The sequence below is a fragment of the Bombus vosnesenskii genome, unplaced genomic scaffold (genome assembly GCF_011952255.1).
Source record: "Bombus vosnesenskii isolate JDL3184/JDL3185 unplaced genomic scaffold, Bvos_JDL3184-5_v1.1 scf7180000013883, whole genome shotgun sequence".
In the NCBI taxonomy this organism is placed as follows: Eukaryota; Metazoa; Arthropoda; class Insecta; order Hymenoptera; family Apidae; genus Bombus; species Bombus vosnesenskii.
The window spans coordinates 22,501-41,395 of record NW_022883264.1 but is presented as its reverse complement, the minus strand read 5'-3'; the positions used below and the strand labels follow the sequence as shown (position 1 = coordinate 41,395).

Sequence of the window (18,895 nt, the reverse complement as noted above, 5' to 3'; positions counted from 1 at the left end):
CATTTTTCGTTATTTTATTAAAAAAAGACAAAACAAAAACTTCGTTGTACGTATAATGTACGTATTTCCTTGTATGCGTGATAAATATATGCGCACGAAGGGAAAAAACTACATTTTTAATTTAAACATTATTTGTTCGATGTTGTAAAGTAATTTAAATGAAATTTTATCATCTAACACAATGTGCCACTGGGCTGTCTTTTACCATTTTTCCCATCAATTTTCTTCTTTTTTTTCCATCACATATTTGACATAGTTCTTTGTTTCTATGTGTATTATGGTTTAGTTTCGGACAACCTACTCTATTACTTGTATAAGATAATTGCTATTTTACTGGTCGTTTCCGCTTGAATCATGTAAGTTTATTAAAAAACGAATTTGATATAAAAGAAGACGATTAGAACGCTTGAAGCAGCTTAAAGGGAACTTGAGCGAAGAAACGGTTCTTGGTTTGAAATAAAATCAAGCACGGTTCGTAATACTTTTCAGTGTATGAATAATGAACGTGTGCTGAATTACATACCCACATGATAGGACGCATGAGTCATGATCTATGTTTTCACGCATGGGCGTAGCGGCTGGTCGATGTGCCAATGCCGACCATTTGCAGGTTCTTTATGTTACAGCTTGATGCCTAGCATTTTTTCTAAATGTCACACGATGTAAATTTGATAATTACGTGACCTACGTGATATATATATATATATATATATATATATATATATATATATATATTTAAGCATACAATAAAAGTTGAAAATCTCTGAATATTAGTATTGTTACAAGGGAGATATAAAAAACACAGTTTGAAACATAAATGTCGAATCGATAATGTCACTAGTAAAGCGGCAATTGACTGATAAATCTTGTTACACAATGAAATATTATGAACAATTTATAACTTTAAGCTTTAATTATGCAATATATTATATATCGAATACTATGAATAATATTATATACAATACATCATGCAAAGGGGTGTGGGAGTGAATGGTACGTAAAAGAATGGATGTAAACGATTGAGAGTATGTAAAACCTACAAGTAGTTGTGACAAATGGATAAACTGTAACTATAAGGCAAATTAATGAAAAGAAAAAGAAAATAAAAGTTGAAAATGGTCCCATTGAAATTGAATTATTGAAATTGAATTGAGACTTATTATTATCATAGATCAGCGCTTTTGAAACTTTCTCCATTCGCATCCTCATTTTACCCGGAAAATTTTACGCAAATCCCGTTATATACGTAAAAAGAAGCATAACATAAATATATCAACGTTCTTCAGAATTCAATCGTCAATGACAAAGACGTCGTTTTGCAACAAACATGTAGTACATATGAAGTGTTATAAGCGTGTTCATATTTATGTAAAAAGGAAATTTTAGAAATTGCTGAAAATTCTATTCTAATTCCAAGCAAAAATCCATTTAAACGATTTTTTTTAAAAAGCTAGTGTTTTATACTTATGTTGATTAATAACTTGATGAATTTTTGAACCTTTGACCCCTTAATGACAGATGATTGATATTTTTCATTTCACTGGTCTTGCGGCAGTTGCAAAAATTTCCACGAACTCATATTTCTGTTACGCGATCTTATATGAAATCGGGAATCATAGTTTAGGAAGAATACAGGGAATAGAAATTCACATCGACAGGGGTAAAAAAATGTACAGAGTTCTATTTAAAAACTCTGCCATCTCTTAGAAAAACCATGCAATCTCTTAGAAAAAATGAACTTGAGAAAAAATTCTTTCTCCCATTACATGTACCCCTTGAAATAGTTCAACTTTGTTCTGACAAGTCTTTTTGTATAATCGTAAATAATTAGCTGATTAGTTAGCTGAGACACCTTATTCTATTAACAATAGTAATGATATAATCCTAATGCTAATCCACGTATAATCTAATCCACGTATAACAATGTACTTAACGTGTTTTCTTTAGTCGAAGTTGTTATTATATTAATACTTAAATTCCTCTGGCTTTATGCAAACGTTTTCAAGGTTTACGTTGTTTTCAATTTGCAATAACTAAAACATCGAAAATTCTATTGCTACAGTGACGATAACGATGACATAATATTACAATAGGAAATTCTAAATTGTGTGTTACCGTATTGAATCAAATTCTTTAGTCGAAGCTCGCAGCAGAATTAATCTTTCTTTTCACGATTTAATGATTTTGTTTAGTCAACTATTATATTTATTATAACGTGTGTTTCCGCGAATACCTACAAAAACAGACAAGGACGAATAGGTGTTGAGTAAAGAGAAGGAAAGGAGAGAGATAAAGAGAGAAAGAAAATAAACGGATAGATGCTTATAAAAACAAGTAAGCAGCGCTACGTGTGTCGTCGGTACGTATGCCGCTTTATCAGTAGATAATACGATACATCGAATCAAGTTTAGGTGTTTCTACGTTCAGTTCCGTAGTGCACCTGCGTGAAAGAGGATTCTCGGACACCAAAATGGCTGCCACACACCTCGACGTTGGCCTACGTTGCATCAAGTACCTGCTTTGCGCGGTTAACTCCCTCTTTGTGGTCTGTAGCCACATTCTTTTATTTTCTTTTCGCCTATTCTTCGAAGATCATACGTCGCGTTTATTAGATACGTACAAAACCGATTTCTACCTTGACCATTAACTAAATAAATATTCGTTCGATCACATCGATATTGATATTTCTTTTCATCCATTTAATCGTGAATTCACACTTTTCACAAAGTGTGTTCACTTTTCTCATTTTCTTTCCGATTCTAAATGCATCCTCGTGCGTTATTTATAATTTTCCACCGATATTGCGTTCTTAATCTTTAATTAATCAAGTAACAAGTTACGAATTAATCAAAGTGATTAATAATCAATGCAACGTAATCTTCCCGTCGGTATATATATTATGTATACATATTGAAACATTTATGGATAAATACGAAACAAATAAATAGGAAAAGAGTAACAAATGCTAGGTAGACATAATACAATTTATTTATTTTCACATATTTCTATTTGTTTCACTATTTTCCTTCAAACAGATATTCACACAAGCATAAAGTGAAAAATCTTTATGTAGTATATCGAGTATAATACATATATAATTTCCGATAAGGTACGATCAATTATATATCAATTATAAAATTGTTATAAAAAAACGAACAAAATACCAAAATAATTCAAGATATTTGAAAATAATCGGCTAACCTAGTATGTAAGGTAACAATTGACCTATAATAATCATTTAATAAATGTGATTTACGTTAGTATAACGTGCGAGAAGGTGCCACCTATTTTAGTAATCCTTCAGGAATAGACTGATTGTGTAATTAATTAATTATTTTACATTAGATCCGTGGATTTTACTTTTTTTAGCCGTCTGTATCTTAGTGAGTTGTTGATCAAACTGCTGGCTAATGTATTTATGCGTGCAACGGAAACTTGAGTAGTTGCATCCTGAAATGTATGCGATTAAATGGGCAAGTAATAAGTAAGTACACGTTAATCGAATCGCGAGGAAAAAATGAGAACGATAAACGGGGTCGAGGTTGACTACGACAATAACCATGGCGACGTCGATTTTCCCTATACTCGGCCCTGAGATTCAACAAGTTAGGTCGGCCCTCGATATAGACGCGGATCATAGATCTACTCTGTTGTTCGGACGTACAAGATCGATATCGGCTAGGTGAGGTCGTCCCTGATGAATTATTACCGTGCAGTAGGTCTGCAACGTCGCGAACCATCAATGTCTGTCCCTTGTCGTCCCCCCTTCCTTTCTTTCGTCATTTTCTTACTCGCTTACATTCGACAAACTCCATACAACGGCCAACCGGTAAATTAAAAAAGGAAAAGAAAAGAAGGAGAAAGAACAGCAATACATAACCTAAAAACAGCGATACACAATACATTGCTTATTTTTCTTGCTTGCTTTCTATATGAATAAAAATCATCAAGATACTAGGATATGAATTTTACTAGCTACGGAAATTCGCTCCTTTATAAAACGGAAATAATGTGGTTTCATTGTTCAACGATAAAAAAATTGTATGAAATAGATCTGCTGTTTCGTGATAGAATGAAAATTCTCATTCTCCGCGATTGGCATCAGAATTAGTAATCGTTATCTTGCAAACGTAAATGACTTGTCTTATCAGCTCAGATATTCTTGTAGTCTCATTGGTGACGATAAGCGAATTCCACTGTTTTCTTTCTTGTAAAATGTTGCATTCAGCGGAAAAATACGTATACACTTTTTAACTGATATTATACGATAAGGGGTTCGACAGCCCCTATTTGATGGACATACATATATTTGTACGGCCTACATACTGCGCAAATATCGTTTAATTACAACCACATTAGTATCATTAATACGTTTCGTAACTTTTAAAAGCTGATATTATTAATTCATTGAGTTTTTAAAAAATAAATATCTTTGACTACTTTTTTCTTTATGTAACGGAAATTTTATTCAATCCAAAATAATATTAACCTAGAAGTGGTAATTTTAACATTTTGCTCCATTATACTGTAAAATCTAGATTATTAGATCATTTTTCGCTATCTCTTAAAATGTTCCGTCTATTTTAGGAATAACGATGAAATACGTGCTCTTGTTTTTGAAAATGAAATTGTAATAAAGAACTCAGATGCACATATAAATTGCAAAAGTTCTAATTAATTTGTTTAACTGAAATTAATATTTTTGTAATATCTTTGCTACGCGTGCCAACTGCTAATTTTAATATAGCGTAAATTAAACATTTTGTTCAATATTTTGTAATATCTAGAAGAGATCACGTGAAAAGTGATGCATATTATTTTCCCAAATTTGTTAGAAAATAAGATTTTTCTGCATATTGTACTACAATATCGTAGGCGTATAAAATGCTAACGTACAAAATTTTTATTTTACCGATGTATAATTTATTATTATTTCCCTTTGCATTTTTATGCATATACTATTAATAGTGCATAAGGGAAATGAATTTTTTAAATCACTTTGGAAGTTGCAGGTTCAAATATTTTTATCATCCAAATCATTAAAGTTATTGCAAGAATGATTGTTGCTCTATGATTAAATATAAGTATCGTAGTATATCGCTAAAGAAAAAGAAAATAAAATTTGTTTTAACACTTGTTTGTATTGTTAGATTTTACGTGTACAATAATTTTAATATCTTACATTTCTTAAAATTCAATACGAACAATGAATGTTTGTAAGAATATAAACTTTTCATGTTAGCGAAAAATGTACTTTATATAAAGCACGGATGTGATTATAATAAAATTAGATAGAGCTGTACTATAGTAAAGGAGTTACATCATACCTTAATTGTCGGTTCCAATGAAAGCCCTTTCGACGATGACTCGACTCTATTCGATTCCACTTTGTACGAGTGTGCCTACTTAAATCATATTAATTAAAAATAAAAAATTTGGAACATAAAGAATTGATATTATCATCGGCGACATTATAATAATATCAACAATGCCAAAAACTTTGTCATTGACGTTAAAAATTAACAAATATATATGAAATATTAAATCCAATCATGTATTTATCTATATCTATATAAAATACCAATGTGTGCACATTTTTAAGTATTAGTTAGGAATTTTACGTTCAATTTCATTGATATGAAAATACATTATATATATGTATATACGTAATAATTTGATAGAGTACTCAACTACTATGAATGTTTTAATAATTCTTAGTAAAATAGTTATTGCAATTAATTATCTATATATGAAATAGAAATTCGTAATTTAAAATAAAAGTATAAAAATAATTTAATTTTCTCCAGTAATATTTTTCACTTATATTATTATAATATTATGTTATAGACCCAGATCTTAATTTACAAATCCTACATTTTTTTATAAAATTATAATAGAAATTATTTATTTATAGTTAACGGGGATAATGATAATATCCATTGGAACAACAATTTATGCTGTATATGAAGATTTCTCCCATTTTTTGGATCCTAGCTATTTTTCTCCAGCAACCCTCTTAATCATTGTTGGGATATTTGTTTTTATAATAGCTTTCCTGGGTTGTTGCGGTGCTCTTAGAGAGAGCACCTGTATGGTTCTTGTGGTGAGCATCCTAATATTTCTTTTTCTCTATTATGTGAAAGTATCGTATATTAAAATTTGAAAAATTTTATGTTATCCCTCTCTTTCTGTTTTATATATTTCGACTTTGCTGGAACAATTTTATCCGTTATTAAATTTATTTATCTAATACTAATTTGTTTATTTCTCATTTAATATGTAACAAATAATAAAAATATATTACTATAATTGCGTAGTTCGCAGCATCGCTTTCATTAGTTCTTGTCTTGGAACTGATCGCTGGGATTGCAGCTTATGCTCTTCAAGATGGAATAAAAAATCTTCTTGCTGACAAAATTAATGCGACCATGCATCAATATGAAAAAAATGACGAAGCTAGGAGTGCCATTGATTTTCTACAATCAAGAGTAATATTTCAATTTCTCAATATTTCAATTGTCGTCTGTCAAAATTACGGATTTGTTAAACATTTAACAAATGTTGTTTACATAATAGAATATATTATTCAACAGCTCTATTGTTGTGGATACAATGGATACGAGGATTGGGAAGCACAAAAAATGACTATTCCTTCATCTTGTCCTTCGAGAGATAATGAAAATATTTATGTAACTGGATGTATCAAACATCTTTCAATTATCATTCACAGGAGTGCCCTTTATATTGGTACTGGAGCTGTAGCCATTGCTCTTATTCAGGTTAGTATTTATTATATTTATTCCTAATTCGACATATAATTTAAGATATACTTTATTACAGTTTGATATTGTAACAAATCTAAAATAAATTTAAATTAGTTGACATATCAATAAAAATGTAATTTTTCGGTTTTAATCGAGCATTTCATACATTCTAATTTATTTTTAGTTAACTGGAATAATGTTTGCCTGTATGCTAGGCCGAGCAATTAGAAGACAAAAAACAGAAAGGGAGAGACGTCGATGGGAATTAAGAGAGAGTTTAGTTAATGGTTACCAACCATTGGGAAAATCAGATCCCTTTACCACTTTTCCTGTTGTTTACATGTCCTCTGAACCTTTGAAGAATTCATAGAATTCTCTACTTTTGTTATGCATTCTTAATATGAAATAATTTTATTTATATTAAAATAGTATCTTTCAATTTTTTGAAGTTCTAAAAGTCAATATCTTTATTTTGTAAAGAAAATTGTTTGTTATATTCCCTTCTTCATTTCTTGTTAATTAAGATCGATTTTTATATATTGCTCTAAATTTAATATTTTTTTTCGTCAGTTTCTTTTAGAAATTAAATACCTAATAGTAGATATCTAATTTCATTTATTATTACGTTTCTATAAAACTGTAGCTGTAGATATATATGTATATGTGCTTATATTTACTTTACTATATATATATATATATATATATATAGAAGGATTTAATATATTTTCATAATACATAATGAAACGTACAAACATTTCGTACAAATTTTATATTACATACTTTATTGGAATAAATTATTTTCAAACCTTAGTCACACTTCATTGAAAGACCGAAGCTCTCTTTAAGAGTTCTTTGACTATTTCATTATTTGTTGAGGTGTATAAATATGGAGGAGTTAATTCGCGATAAGCCAAACAAATTCGCTTAGAAGTTATATCTTCTCTTAAAACACAATGTTCCCATTTATACCTATAAAAAATATAGAAGAGAATCTAGTAATTATGTAAATAATGCAATGAAATTTACATTCATTATATTCTATTTTATCTATGTTATAAAATACTTTCTCAAGTTGTACCTGATAATTAAAATAATTGTATAACTAAATTTGCCAAACAATTACAGAAATATAACACGATATAGATGTTTGAGTACTAATTTGCCATGTCTGTAAGAAAATTTTCTTGCCTTGCACTATCATAAAGAATCATAAGCGATCCCTCTGGCATTGGCAGCCTTACAACGATATCTTTATTACTTTCATTTTTATCATTTGTATCAAATTCGAAGCCTTCGAGTATAGTGGAATACTCTGCAACGCTTTCTAAATTATATTTTGTATCTGGACCATGGTAAGGACTCATTGTTAAAACTGAGTTACCCATGACATTCACAGTAACTATTCTTTCACCCCAAATCCAGCAGTCATCGATATGTGGATCTATCGAAGCTCCTCGTAGCGGATCATACTCTAAAGTACATTGTTCTACCGTTTGGAAATTATTAAGCATGGGTACTTGGCAAAATTTTTGTTGCACAAATTGAGTAGACTTTGGAAAACCATCAAAGGAACCCAACTGAAGCTTTCTTTTCTTAAAGTTGCATTTTGGACCAAAATTCTGGAATTTTTAAATTCTGTCTTAAATCTTCCTATCTTATCTATTAATAAACTTTATCGATATTTCAAAATTTTATAATAATAGATGTAGTTATATATTATACTGTTTGAAATACCTGTTTTCTTCTTCCACTCTGAGAAACTTCCCAAGGTATTTTTTCAAGCGCGTTCTTCAATGAATTAATTTCCCAAGGATTTAGAAAATCTAGCTTCATATAAAAGTGAATATAAAACAATAGGTTAAAATTAATTTCTTACGAATATTATCTCAAATATAAATAATAATAATAAAATTATTATTCTAATAATACTTTTTATCAAGTTCTCTTCACTAAAAAATCTTTTACTTTTTCTTTTATAATTGATGGTTGATAATCTCTTGTTACATTCTTAAATGTAAATTAGTTTGAAAGGGAAAATTAACGAATAATATTACCATGAATTAGAAATTAAATAATGGAAGGATGTATCGGATACAGGTAAGTAAATACCTTTATATATACACCAGGAAATTCTATGGCAGTTCCTTGATGATACGGATGATTTTTGTAAAGATCAGCATCCCAACCAGGCCACGATTTGTCACAGTTTGGACAATATACATAACTAGAACATTTCTAAAATATTATAATCCATAATAGTTAATAAGACATAGAAACAAATTTTAAATGTTATGTGTATAAATTTAATAAAAAAGTAAATTATCTAGTTCAATAACAATGTTACCTTTTATATTTTGTACATAAAACAGTAACTTTGTATCATATATGCTATTGCCTACATTAAAAATTGCATACTTGCGTTAGAAAATCATTTGTTTCATTGACGGATAAATTAAATAATAAATAAATAATTTAAATCTTTTATAAAAAATATTAAAAATAGCAATGCTACCAAATAAATTAATTGTCCAAGTATATAACATAATAGAAAACTTATTTGTAAAAAAGACAAACTTTTGGGACATAACCTCAAAATGAGCCTTAAGATTGGGTTTCACAATCTTATGTTCAGTTTCGCAGAGAAGACAAGATCTTATTCCCTTGCAACCACAAGATCGCACTGTTTCCATCCTTTAATAAGTAACAAAGAACTTAAAAGTCGCTAAATACTTATTTCGAACTATATTCATATGTACATATGTATACATATTTTAGACACATAGTACGTGAAAGTCAGGAAACTAAAGGACAATGTCGATGCGATAGCGTAAGAAGGGCAATACGTTGATTGGGTCTTCTATACGTGTTAACTTTATTCGAAATTACTAAAATAGTTTACTATCGACTATAAATCTCCTCGTTTATAATAATACTTTCATAATAAACTTTTCAACTGATAATCTTTTTACAATCTTCTTTTGACAAAACATTAGCACCTTGCCAAGTGTATACCAACAGGTGTACAAAGACTTCCGTGCGAGGTCATTTGTGTTTCAACCACCGTACAATGAACATCGAAGAATTGAACTTTTTCGAATTAAATTATCAATTTATAACATTTGCGTTATTAATTTGTAAGATTCAAGCTATTAATTTACAACATTTAAACTATTTTTTCCTAACAATTTACTATTAATTTATTAACTAATTCAATGAATTAATTTATTAACATTTAAACTATTAATTTGTAACATATAAACTATTGTAGTATCGTGGACAGATTGTCTAAGAAATATCGGGTGAACTATAAACAATTTTGCCGACAGGCCGAAAGGGTCGGGAAACTTCAATGGGTCAAGCGACCCATCAATGTGTCGTCGGTCCTTCAATCTAGTGATTACGCGGAAAAAGGCGACGTGATCATGATCGCGGACGGTTACCGAACACGTACGTGGTGGGGGTATGAGAAGAACAAAGGGATGCTTAAGGAAAAAAGGCAAATTAATCGGCAGTCGTTAATTGAGAGTCGAATTGTGAGGAAGTAGTTAGTTGCGAATCGAGAGTCGAGCTGAGAGAGTTGAGTCGAGACAGAGTTGCCGAGTTGTTATGAGTTGTAAACTATTAGTTGTGAGTTATTAATTATCAATCTAATTGTCTTAGTTATATCGTATTACTACATTAAGTTCACGTTAAATAACCATCGTTTCCTGTTTAATCCACCGTAAGTACATCCATCTATCAATAAATTTATCATATAGGATAGAAATCTTTGGAAATTCTAATTTCTAATATTTCTGAATAAATAATCCTATACTATTAATTTACAATATTTAAAACATTAATTTATAACATTTAAACCATTAATTTGTAACATAATTTATAACATTTAAACTATTAACCCTTTGCGGACGGGAAAGGTATTGGCGCGCGCAGTTGAAAATATATACACGTTGAACGTTTGCGTTATTCATTGTCGAGGTTTATTATTATTTTCATCAATATTTAATTCATCATCATTGTCACTATTATTAGAAAGATTGAAACACCTGAGCCGATTCATTATCGAACGGTGTTCGTTTCCACTGCCTGAAGCATTGTCGTCGTCTTCTATCTTGTCAGGTTCAAAATAATGTTCGTCACCACTATTATTACTATCGAACATGTTCTTTCTGAAACGTTTAGGCATCGTGTATAAGGTATTATAAAAAATATATAAAAAGCTTTCTGATTCATCTGGTAATGCCATTGAAAGATTGAAATTTGTTCTGACTCGACTATCATCCTGCATCGCAAGTTTACGTTAAACGGAAGATAAGATTTTTGAAGATCTAAAATCTTCATAACATAATACTGTTTAGTTTATTATACCCGTGTCCAAATACGCATAAAATTATCGCTCGGAAAAATAGAAGTAACGCCAGCCATTTCTAAATAACTGTCCGGAACTGTGAACAGATTCGGGCAGCTATATGTCGACACGCGTCCGCAACGGTAAAAATACTTGGGCGGCTATTTGCCGACACTCGTCCGCAAAAGGTTAATTTAAAAAATTTGGAACATTAATTTATAACTTTTAAACTACCCTTTGCACTCGACCGCCTTTTCGGTTGGGCGTAGCAGCAGCTCGAGACGATTTTGCGCGTATATGACGAGTGTATTGTAGGTAATATAAAATGAATTTATATAAAAATTAATTTAAAAAGACATTATATTTTAATAATCCATATATATTTACATCTTTGAACATATAATTTTTTAATTTTCTTTTGTATCTTTTTTTACGATAATTTATAAAACATCTGCCAAGATACATCCTTGGATTGTCGGGACAAGTATCGTAATAATAAGTTGTTTCGTGCTTTGTTTCGGTAAGAACACATATAACAATACTTTTTTGTTCTTGTTAAAATTACATGGAGCTTTCCATTTAATCGAATTTCATCACAATTAGTAGTCGATGTCGAAGCTCGATCTCGTGGTTGTCGAATATCTCCTCTTAACTGGTCTATTAAAGCTTTTGTAAATCGCAGGTGGTTAAATGACTTTTCGTTTTTTTGTTCTTTTTACAGAATATGTGAATTAATTAAACAAATTTCCAAATCCATTTTTTTAGACATTTTTACAACATTTAAGCCATTAATATTCCTTTAAGCTGTTTATTTACAACATTCAAGCATTTAATTTATAACGTTTCACCTATCGATTTAAAGCAATTAAAATATTAATTTACACCATTTAAATTACTACGTTTGAGCTGCTAATTTAGAGCCTTGGAATCATTAATTTATAACATTTACGCTATTTATTTGTAACATTTAAACCATTTATTTACGACATTTAAAAGGTACATTTGTGATATTTGCAAATCGTTTCTGTTTGATCGACCGTTGGCATCTTGTCACGTGTATACCAACAGGTATGCAAGGAACACATTTACCCTCGTGCGATGTCAGTTGTGTTTCAACCACCGTACAATGCAGATCGAAGAATTAAACGTTTACGAATTAAATTATTGATTTACGACATTTAAAACATTAGTTTATAACATTTAAACTGCTAATTGGTAACACTTGGAACATCAATTTACGACACTTAAGCTATTAATTTGTCGCATTTAAAATATTAATTTACACCATTTAAAACATTAAATTACAACGTTGGAGCTGTTAATTTAGGGCCTTGGAATCATTATTTATAACATTTACGCTATTTATTTGTAACATTTAAACCATTTATTTACGACATTTAAAAGGTACATTTGTGATATCTGCAAACCGTACAATGCAGATCGAAGAACTAAACTTTTACGAATTAACTTATTAATTTATAACATTGCCGTTATTAATTTGTATCATTCAAGGTATTAATTTGCAATGTTTAACTATTGTTTTCTTACAGTCTACTATTAATTTATAACCATTGAAGTTATTAATTTGTTACCTTTAAAGTATTAATTTACTACATTTAAAATATTAATTTATGCTTTTTAAAACATTAAATTACAACATTTGAACTATTAATTTAAAGCATTTAAATCATTAATTTATACCATTTTAATTCATACCATTTATACCATTAAGATATTTGAAATATTGATTGGTAACTGTTAATCTATTAATTTGCAGACATTTTCGTATTCTAATAGCAAAACATATAATTGTTACAAACGATTGCATTGCATTCACGGTATTCGTAAGCATTTGTTCGTTATCAAGAAATATCTCACAATTTTCAAGTAATATTTTTTATACTTATTATATTATTATTATATATATATTTTCCAATTTCTTAACAATAATTTTTTAAGTGTAAAAAAAAATAGCAGTATTTGCTAAATAAACGCTCGATAGGAAAAAGAAGAAAATTGTCGAAACGACGTTTTGCTTCTTTTCCACACACACACACGGCCTTCCCCCCACCTCCGCCCTTAAACAGCTGTATTTTCAGGGAATATTTGTGACCGCGCGCAATGCGTTTGTAGAGTCAGTGTTTGCTACGCAATAATTTCTTTCCAATATTTTAAAATCACGATATTTTTGTTTCATTTTGATCGAATAATCACACGCGAAAGTAATAAAATTTTATCAATTAAGTTTGTACGCGATATTAGAGTCCTTGTTCGTCGATCATAATTTAAGCGGTCGCGGTAACGTAGTCTTTTATTTTTTTTATATATTTATTTTTTTGAATATTATTTTCGGTATTAGAGTCAGTGCCTCCCTCAAGAGGATAAAGCCTCTCCAGGAGGTCAAGAATGTAAGTAGTTTTATATATTGTATTTCAATTTGTTCTATTTATTACATTTTGTTTGAAATATTGTTAATTATAAAATAGAAATGATTGATAATTTGGAAAGTTGTAAATGTCCTTTTTAATTGAAATAAAGTCTTAAAGTCTTAATATTAAAATACAATAAAACTATCTGATACGCATAAAAAATCACTGAATGTTTTGTTCTCAAATTTTTATATTAGAGTTCCAATTTACATACTTATTAGAGTTTAGTCTTTATTATTGCTTAAGTTCCATGTTTGTTATAATGTATTAACGATATTAATGATATTTTATGTCCTGTTATAGACATATCACAGCTTCAACTTCTTTGTCTTCTTTGGGAATGCTCCAATGGTGATTCAAAAGTCAAAAATGTAAGTAATTTTACACATCGTAATTCAATTATGTCTATTCTGTATATTTTTCTTTGATCACTATCAATTAAGAAACGCAATTCGATTGAAAATTTACCGGTTAGCATTTTCTGAGGTTATTCTTTCATTGAAATAAAATATGTATTAAAGTCTTAATACCGAATTATGAAACAAATAACTAACATATTTTAGAAATCATTAGATTCTTAATTTTTAGATTTTAAACTTTCATATTAGAGTTTAAGTTTTTACTCTTATCAAAGTCTATTAGAATTTCAATCTTTATCATTACTAAAGTTACTAAAGTTAATAAACTTTCATTTTTCACTATCTCCAACTTTTCTAATAGTCAGCAATCACTCATCGTGTTTTGTTTTGTAACAGATTTTTCGCAACCTCCATTTCCACCATTGGCCTTTCAACGGTTCCTGACTGATGTTAGTCTCTCTGATGATATTCACTGTGATGGCGCAGCATCCATGGTAAGCCCTCTGTTTCTCCACTTCGAACGGTGAGCCGCATGCATTTCTGTTCCTCCGGTCACCCAATCATGTCGTAGGATGAAAGGTCCGAATCGGCACGGGTGACTGGTTGTATTACGTAGAATTTTTTGCGAGCATAGTGACCGCGGGTATTTTTTATACCCGTGAGTAGTAACATTCTTTTTTTAAATTTATTAGTTTAGGATAGGTCTTCTTGCGCAGCGCGATTATAATAATTAGTCTTTTAATAATTAGTTTAAACATATACACTTTAGAACATATTCGTGTTATTTATAAACATGCATGTTAACATTCCGTATGAATATTTGCAAATGGCAAATATGTACACGAATATACTTGTTTGGCATAAATATACTTGATCTTAAGCAATGAATTAATCGTGACAATATTGAGTCACATTCGTTTATTTCACTTTGGCTAGAATTTAAAATATGAGTTAAAATTCATTTCTTCCCGTACAAGAGTGTGTGAAATTTTACGTGCAAGAAGACACTTCGCGACAGGCAGATTTTTGAATCAAAGCAATAATTTTGAACACTGCTTCTGCACTTTCGAGTATATGCTTTGATAAAGAGATCGCCTGAGATTATTTCTTTCTTAGTAATATATTTAGAGTCAATTGTTCCATTTGATCGAGTCTCAGTCTTTTTCAATTAACGCTACCTTTTTTGCAGTATTAAAATTTCGTTCTAATTTATTAAATTATTAAAGTAGAGTTACTTAGTTACTATTAAATCAATAAAGTAGATTTAATCAGAAACTATGTAGTAAAATATAAAATCAGAGAACGTTAGTCCGTTAAATAAAAATTACACAAACTAATAATTTTTTTTAGATCAGGATTTTCAGGTTTAACCCTTTCCGTGCCCATTGTCAGGATCTCATTCACGTGCCCAGGTGCTATTTGAATGGGAGAGAGGCATTGGGCACGATGATCTAGAATTAAGTAATGTAACAATTGATCAGCGACTGACGATGTGTTAGTGTATCGTGCACGACGTATTTTCCACATTATGTGTGTGTGTGTTGTTAGGCCGTGGAATTGCGTCGCTTTCTCTCATTCGTTAAAACTTCAAATATTAAAAATGTCGAGACATATATCGATTCAATTTACGTCTCGATACAATCACAATTTGTGATAACATCATCCACGCGATTAAATGTAACCACACTTTTAATATTGCCGTAAATTACAATTATAATTCCAAGTTTACTTACATTTATTTTAACGATATCATTTCCTCAGACGTGTTTTATCACGTTTTACGCAATGGTCATTAGCCTTCGTCAGTCGATTTCAGGAAAACGGTACGTACCTTAGAGTGTGCATGCTGTGTGTTAAGCTCGGGTGTTGGAGGCGTCCCGGGACGTCCTCTCTAGTGTAGGAGCGTTTGTGTGAGAACCGTGGAGCGAGTGTGTTGGTGTGCCTGTTTTGCCATTTTTAAATATAGCACTAGGTAGGGTAGGTAGTATACTTTCTGGTATGTCTGTTAATTATAAGTAGGTAGGGCCGGGCAGGTTGGCATAGTCTCTGGTCGGGTAGGCGCCTTTTCCTGTGACCAACCTGTTTCTGGAAATCTAATTTGAAAAATCGACGGTGAAACTGGCACGGGTAGGGCATGCTCTTGTCTCTGGTTTTGCCTATCGATTTTTCGAATTTCGCGGTCGCGGTCGCGAGTGGGCTCGAAACGAACGTATATTGCTCGAGCACGCACATACGAGTGGGCAACGATCACTGTCGTGATCGTTGGTCAGTCCATGTGCACATCAATCAGCTTCCACGGTTTATATTATTATTTTACCTTTATAAGTTTTTTTTTGTTTGCGATTTAGAAGTCTCGAGCTTAGATTTAAGTTTCAGCGGGCATTGCACCCGAAGAAAGAAGAGGCTATAAGCCGAAGAGGCCCGGCAAACTGCCACTCAAGAGGGCAACTACTGATGGCTCCCTATCCTCTGGGTCATCCAGAGCATGGGAAGTCATTATTGTTACTACTTTGTCACTATGCTCGATTTTAGTATTTGTAGTAGTAGTAGTAGTTTGCTTTTTTGGCCGATATATATCGGTCCATCGTCCCATTGGGCAAATCGCGATTTTTCTTATTAGTGTTGCGACAAATTAATCACGGGTTGTATTAGAGTTGCGAAACAACGTCGCGGCTTTTTATTAGCGTAGCGAGAAAATGATTACGGTTTGAATTCGAGTTGCGATAAAATGATAATCGCGTTTGCTTTACAGTTGCGAATTACGATATCGCGATTGTCTTTTGCAAATTTTATTAGAAATTTTTAGAATTTATCCTACTTTCTATTGCTTAAAATTAGATTATAAAAATGTTAGTTTTCAATTAATTTTATAGTATTGCAAGTAGCAATATCAGAATATTTAAAGTAGCTTTTTCATATAGTAAATAGTAATTTTTATTTGAATTCACTATAAGAATTAGCGTTGCGATAATGAATGATCGCGTTTTGTTAAGTAGAGTTGCGTTTACAAAATGCCCAAACCCCCCGACTGCATTGGTCGGACACTGTTCCTGGATCACACGATACAGCTGCAAGAGTTGTAGAAGTGTGATCGTTTATCGGCAACCTCCTAAACGGTTGCAATGCAATCTCTCGTATTAGTGTTGCGTATTGTTTAATTACGAGTGCGTAGATTTATATTTATTAGCGTTGCGTATCAAATTTCAGGAATTTTCAGAATTTTTTTTTTAAATGGTAGATTAATTGATATTGAAAATATCTATAAAGAAGCACTCTTCGCGTTTGATTTTGAGAATTTTCTGTTTCATTAATTCTAGTAGTAAAGTAGCGTTGCGAAACAAGAATATTCAGTTCCACCGTCGGCTTGTTGTTCGGGTTCATATAGAGTGGAACACAATCGAATTGTAGTAGCCCTTCTGGCTACTGCTTTGTTTCTTTTTCAGCGCCCCTTATTAATGCGCCCCTTGTTGCTATGCCTCTTATTACTACGTTTATTACTGAAAATATTGCTATAAGACATATTCCTTTGTCAGCGTTAACGTTACCATGATTGCTAAAATACAGAACTTTATTACGAATGTATAATATATGTCGGAGATGAATGAACACCGGAGCCTTTGGAATTTTGGATAATCCCGCAACATTGTAACCTAGAGTCTACTATAGCTGTAATTAAACAATTGTAGTTATTCAATCCGATTGTAATTGTTCGAGAGTTGTGATAATGAGCTTGGGCTTGAGGCGACAGCCAGTCGCCGAACGTAGCCGCGGTCACGGGATGAACGCCTTGTCTAACAAAGGCATGGAATAATTCTATAGCTCTCCTTAAAAAGGAAATAGTTGTAACACTCGACAGTAAACATTCCAACGGTCTCTGTCCCGTAGCTCGCCACACGCAGACCCTATTCTTCGAGTAAGATGATTGCCAGATGTCGATGCGTCTCCGCAGTACATGTTCAGCTAGTCCGAGGGCTCGTTATAAATGTTAAGATTTAGCCAATTAAAGCCCTTCAAACAGACAAACAGTCTTTGTCCCAACTACGGGAAAATAGGGGAGACCTATTTTTCAACGAGCGGCGTCTTCCACTAGCAACTTTCCCTCGAGGGCGGCTAGCATCTTTTTCTAACCACCGATATGGAGATTGACCAATTAGCAGCAACGCCAATTTCCCTTACTTTCTGAACGAAGGCTTTTCTCGACGAATCCGATGATCTCGTGTCCTTAGACACACCCCATTATAGTTTTCCTCTGTGGCATCATCGGGACGGGAAATTCATTCTCGCTCGCGATCTCATCGATGAAAAGTAATAACCCTTTACGACCAGTGAATATTACGCGTCCGACTTAGATTTTGTGAGCACGTTCATCTATCATCCCGTCGACCGCGGATTCGTTATTGAATCTAGGATCATTGTCATTAGTTTCTCGAGTACCTAACTACCACGGTTACTTGTCCGGTTCTATAATAATCGTATTTGCACTAGTCAATGTCTTCTCTATTGCATAACGACAACGTGTAACCCAAACGAAGATTCGTTTCACGCCCCTAACCCTAATTCTAATGTAAACCCGACATATATATACACAGAAGACGAACAAGTAATTTTTGGGGAGCAGAGACTGGTACGGGTTCTCGAGATGGCCGAGAGGTCCGAGAAACTCCGATGGATCTGATGTTCGCCTATAGCCGGACACACATTGTGCGGTGCGGAGAATTTCGGAGAAGTTGGCAGGCTCGTACCGGTCGAAGACCACTCGCCTCACCTTCTCGTCGGGGCTCCCTGTCACCCCGTACCTCGATCTTTCTCTCTTTTTTTTTCGAGGATGCCTGGTACGGGGTGCGAAAGAGCGAGTGGCACCAGGACTGGACTCGACGGTGACAACCTTGGCAACCAACAATATTGCAAAAATAACAGTGATGAAAATGGACAACAAAAAGAAGAAAACAGTTTACGGTGCAGGGGAGGGAGACCCCAGTACCGGCGCAGCCGCGA

The 18,895-nt window shown here is 32.1% G+C and overlaps 2 protein-coding genes across 5 annotated transcripts; one reads left to right on the top strand and one right to left on the bottom strand.

Moving 5' to 3' along the window:
• The first annotated feature begins 2,215 nt into the window (after positions 1-2,215).
• LOC117239072 (CD63 antigen-like) lies at positions 2,216-7,222 on the top strand. 3 transcript variants are annotated; one of them, XM_033504340.1, is made up of 6 exons: positions 2,216-2,359; positions 2,428-2,545; positions 5,915-6,103; positions 6,318-6,488; positions 6,594-6,779; positions 6,949-7,222. In XM_033504340.1, the coding sequence occupies exons 1-6, from the start codon at positions 2,319-2,321 to the stop codon at positions 7,132-7,134; spliced, it is 891 nt and encodes a 296-aa protein (XP_033360231.1). In that variant the 5' UTR covers positions 2,216-2,318; the 3' UTR covers positions 7,135-7,222. The 3 variants fall into 3 exon arrangements, with proteins under 3 accessions (XP_033360231.1, XP_033360232.1, XP_033360233.1); XM_033504341.1 differs by having other exon boundaries at positions 2,359-2,545; XM_033504342.1 differs by lacking the exons at positions 2,216-2,359; positions 2,428-2,545 and adding an exon at positions 5,694-5,827 and having other exon boundaries at positions 5,888-6,103.
• Positions 6,346-9,724, bottom strand: LOC117239071 (alpha-ketoglutarate-dependent dioxygenase alkB homolog 4). Of its 2 annotated transcripts, XM_033504339.1 has the most exons (6): positions 9,353-9,724; positions 8,874-8,999; positions 8,499-8,591; positions 7,953-8,383; positions 7,545-7,733; positions 6,346-6,476 (listed from the first exon to the last, which is right to left on the bottom strand). In XM_033504339.1, exons 1-5 carry the CDS (start codon positions 9,452-9,454, stop codon positions 7,583-7,585), a joined length of 903 nt encoding a protein of 300 aa, XP_033360230.1. In that variant the 5' UTR covers positions 9,455-9,724; the 3' UTR covers positions 6,346-6,476; positions 7,545-7,582. The 2 variants fall into 2 exon arrangements, with proteins under 2 accessions (XP_033360230.1, XP_033360229.1); XM_033504338.1 differs by lacking the exon at positions 6,346-6,476 and having other exon boundaries at positions 7,518-7,733.
• Between the last annotated feature and the right edge of the window lie 9,171 nt (positions 9,725-18,895).

Bases quoted from the DNA above. Each gene is read 5' to 3' on its own strand.
- LOC117239071 (XM_033504339.1), bottom strand. From the start codon at position 9,454: ATGGAAACAGTGCGATCTTGTGGTTGCAAGGGAATAAGATCTTGTCTT. The intron at 8,592-8,873 runs GTATTTACTTAC...TTTTATATGAAG, and splicing joins TTCCTGGTGTATATATAAAG to CTAGATTTTCTAAATCCTTG. The intron at 7,734-7,952 runs GCAAGAAAATTT...TATTTTTTATAG, and splicing joins ATTCTTTATGATAGTGCAAG to GTATAAATGGGAACATTGTG.
- LOC117239072 (XM_033504340.1), top strand. From the start codon at position 2,319: ATGCTTATAAAAACAAGTAAGCAGCGCTACGTGTGTCGTCG. The intron at 2,546-5,914 runs GTCTGTAGCCAC...ATTTATTTATAG, and splicing joins CGGTTAACTCCCTCTTTGTG to TTAACGGGGATAATGATAAT. The intron at 6,489-6,593 runs GTAATATTTCAA...ATTATTCAACAG, and splicing joins TTGATTTTCTACAATCAAGA to CTCTATTGTTGTGGATACAA.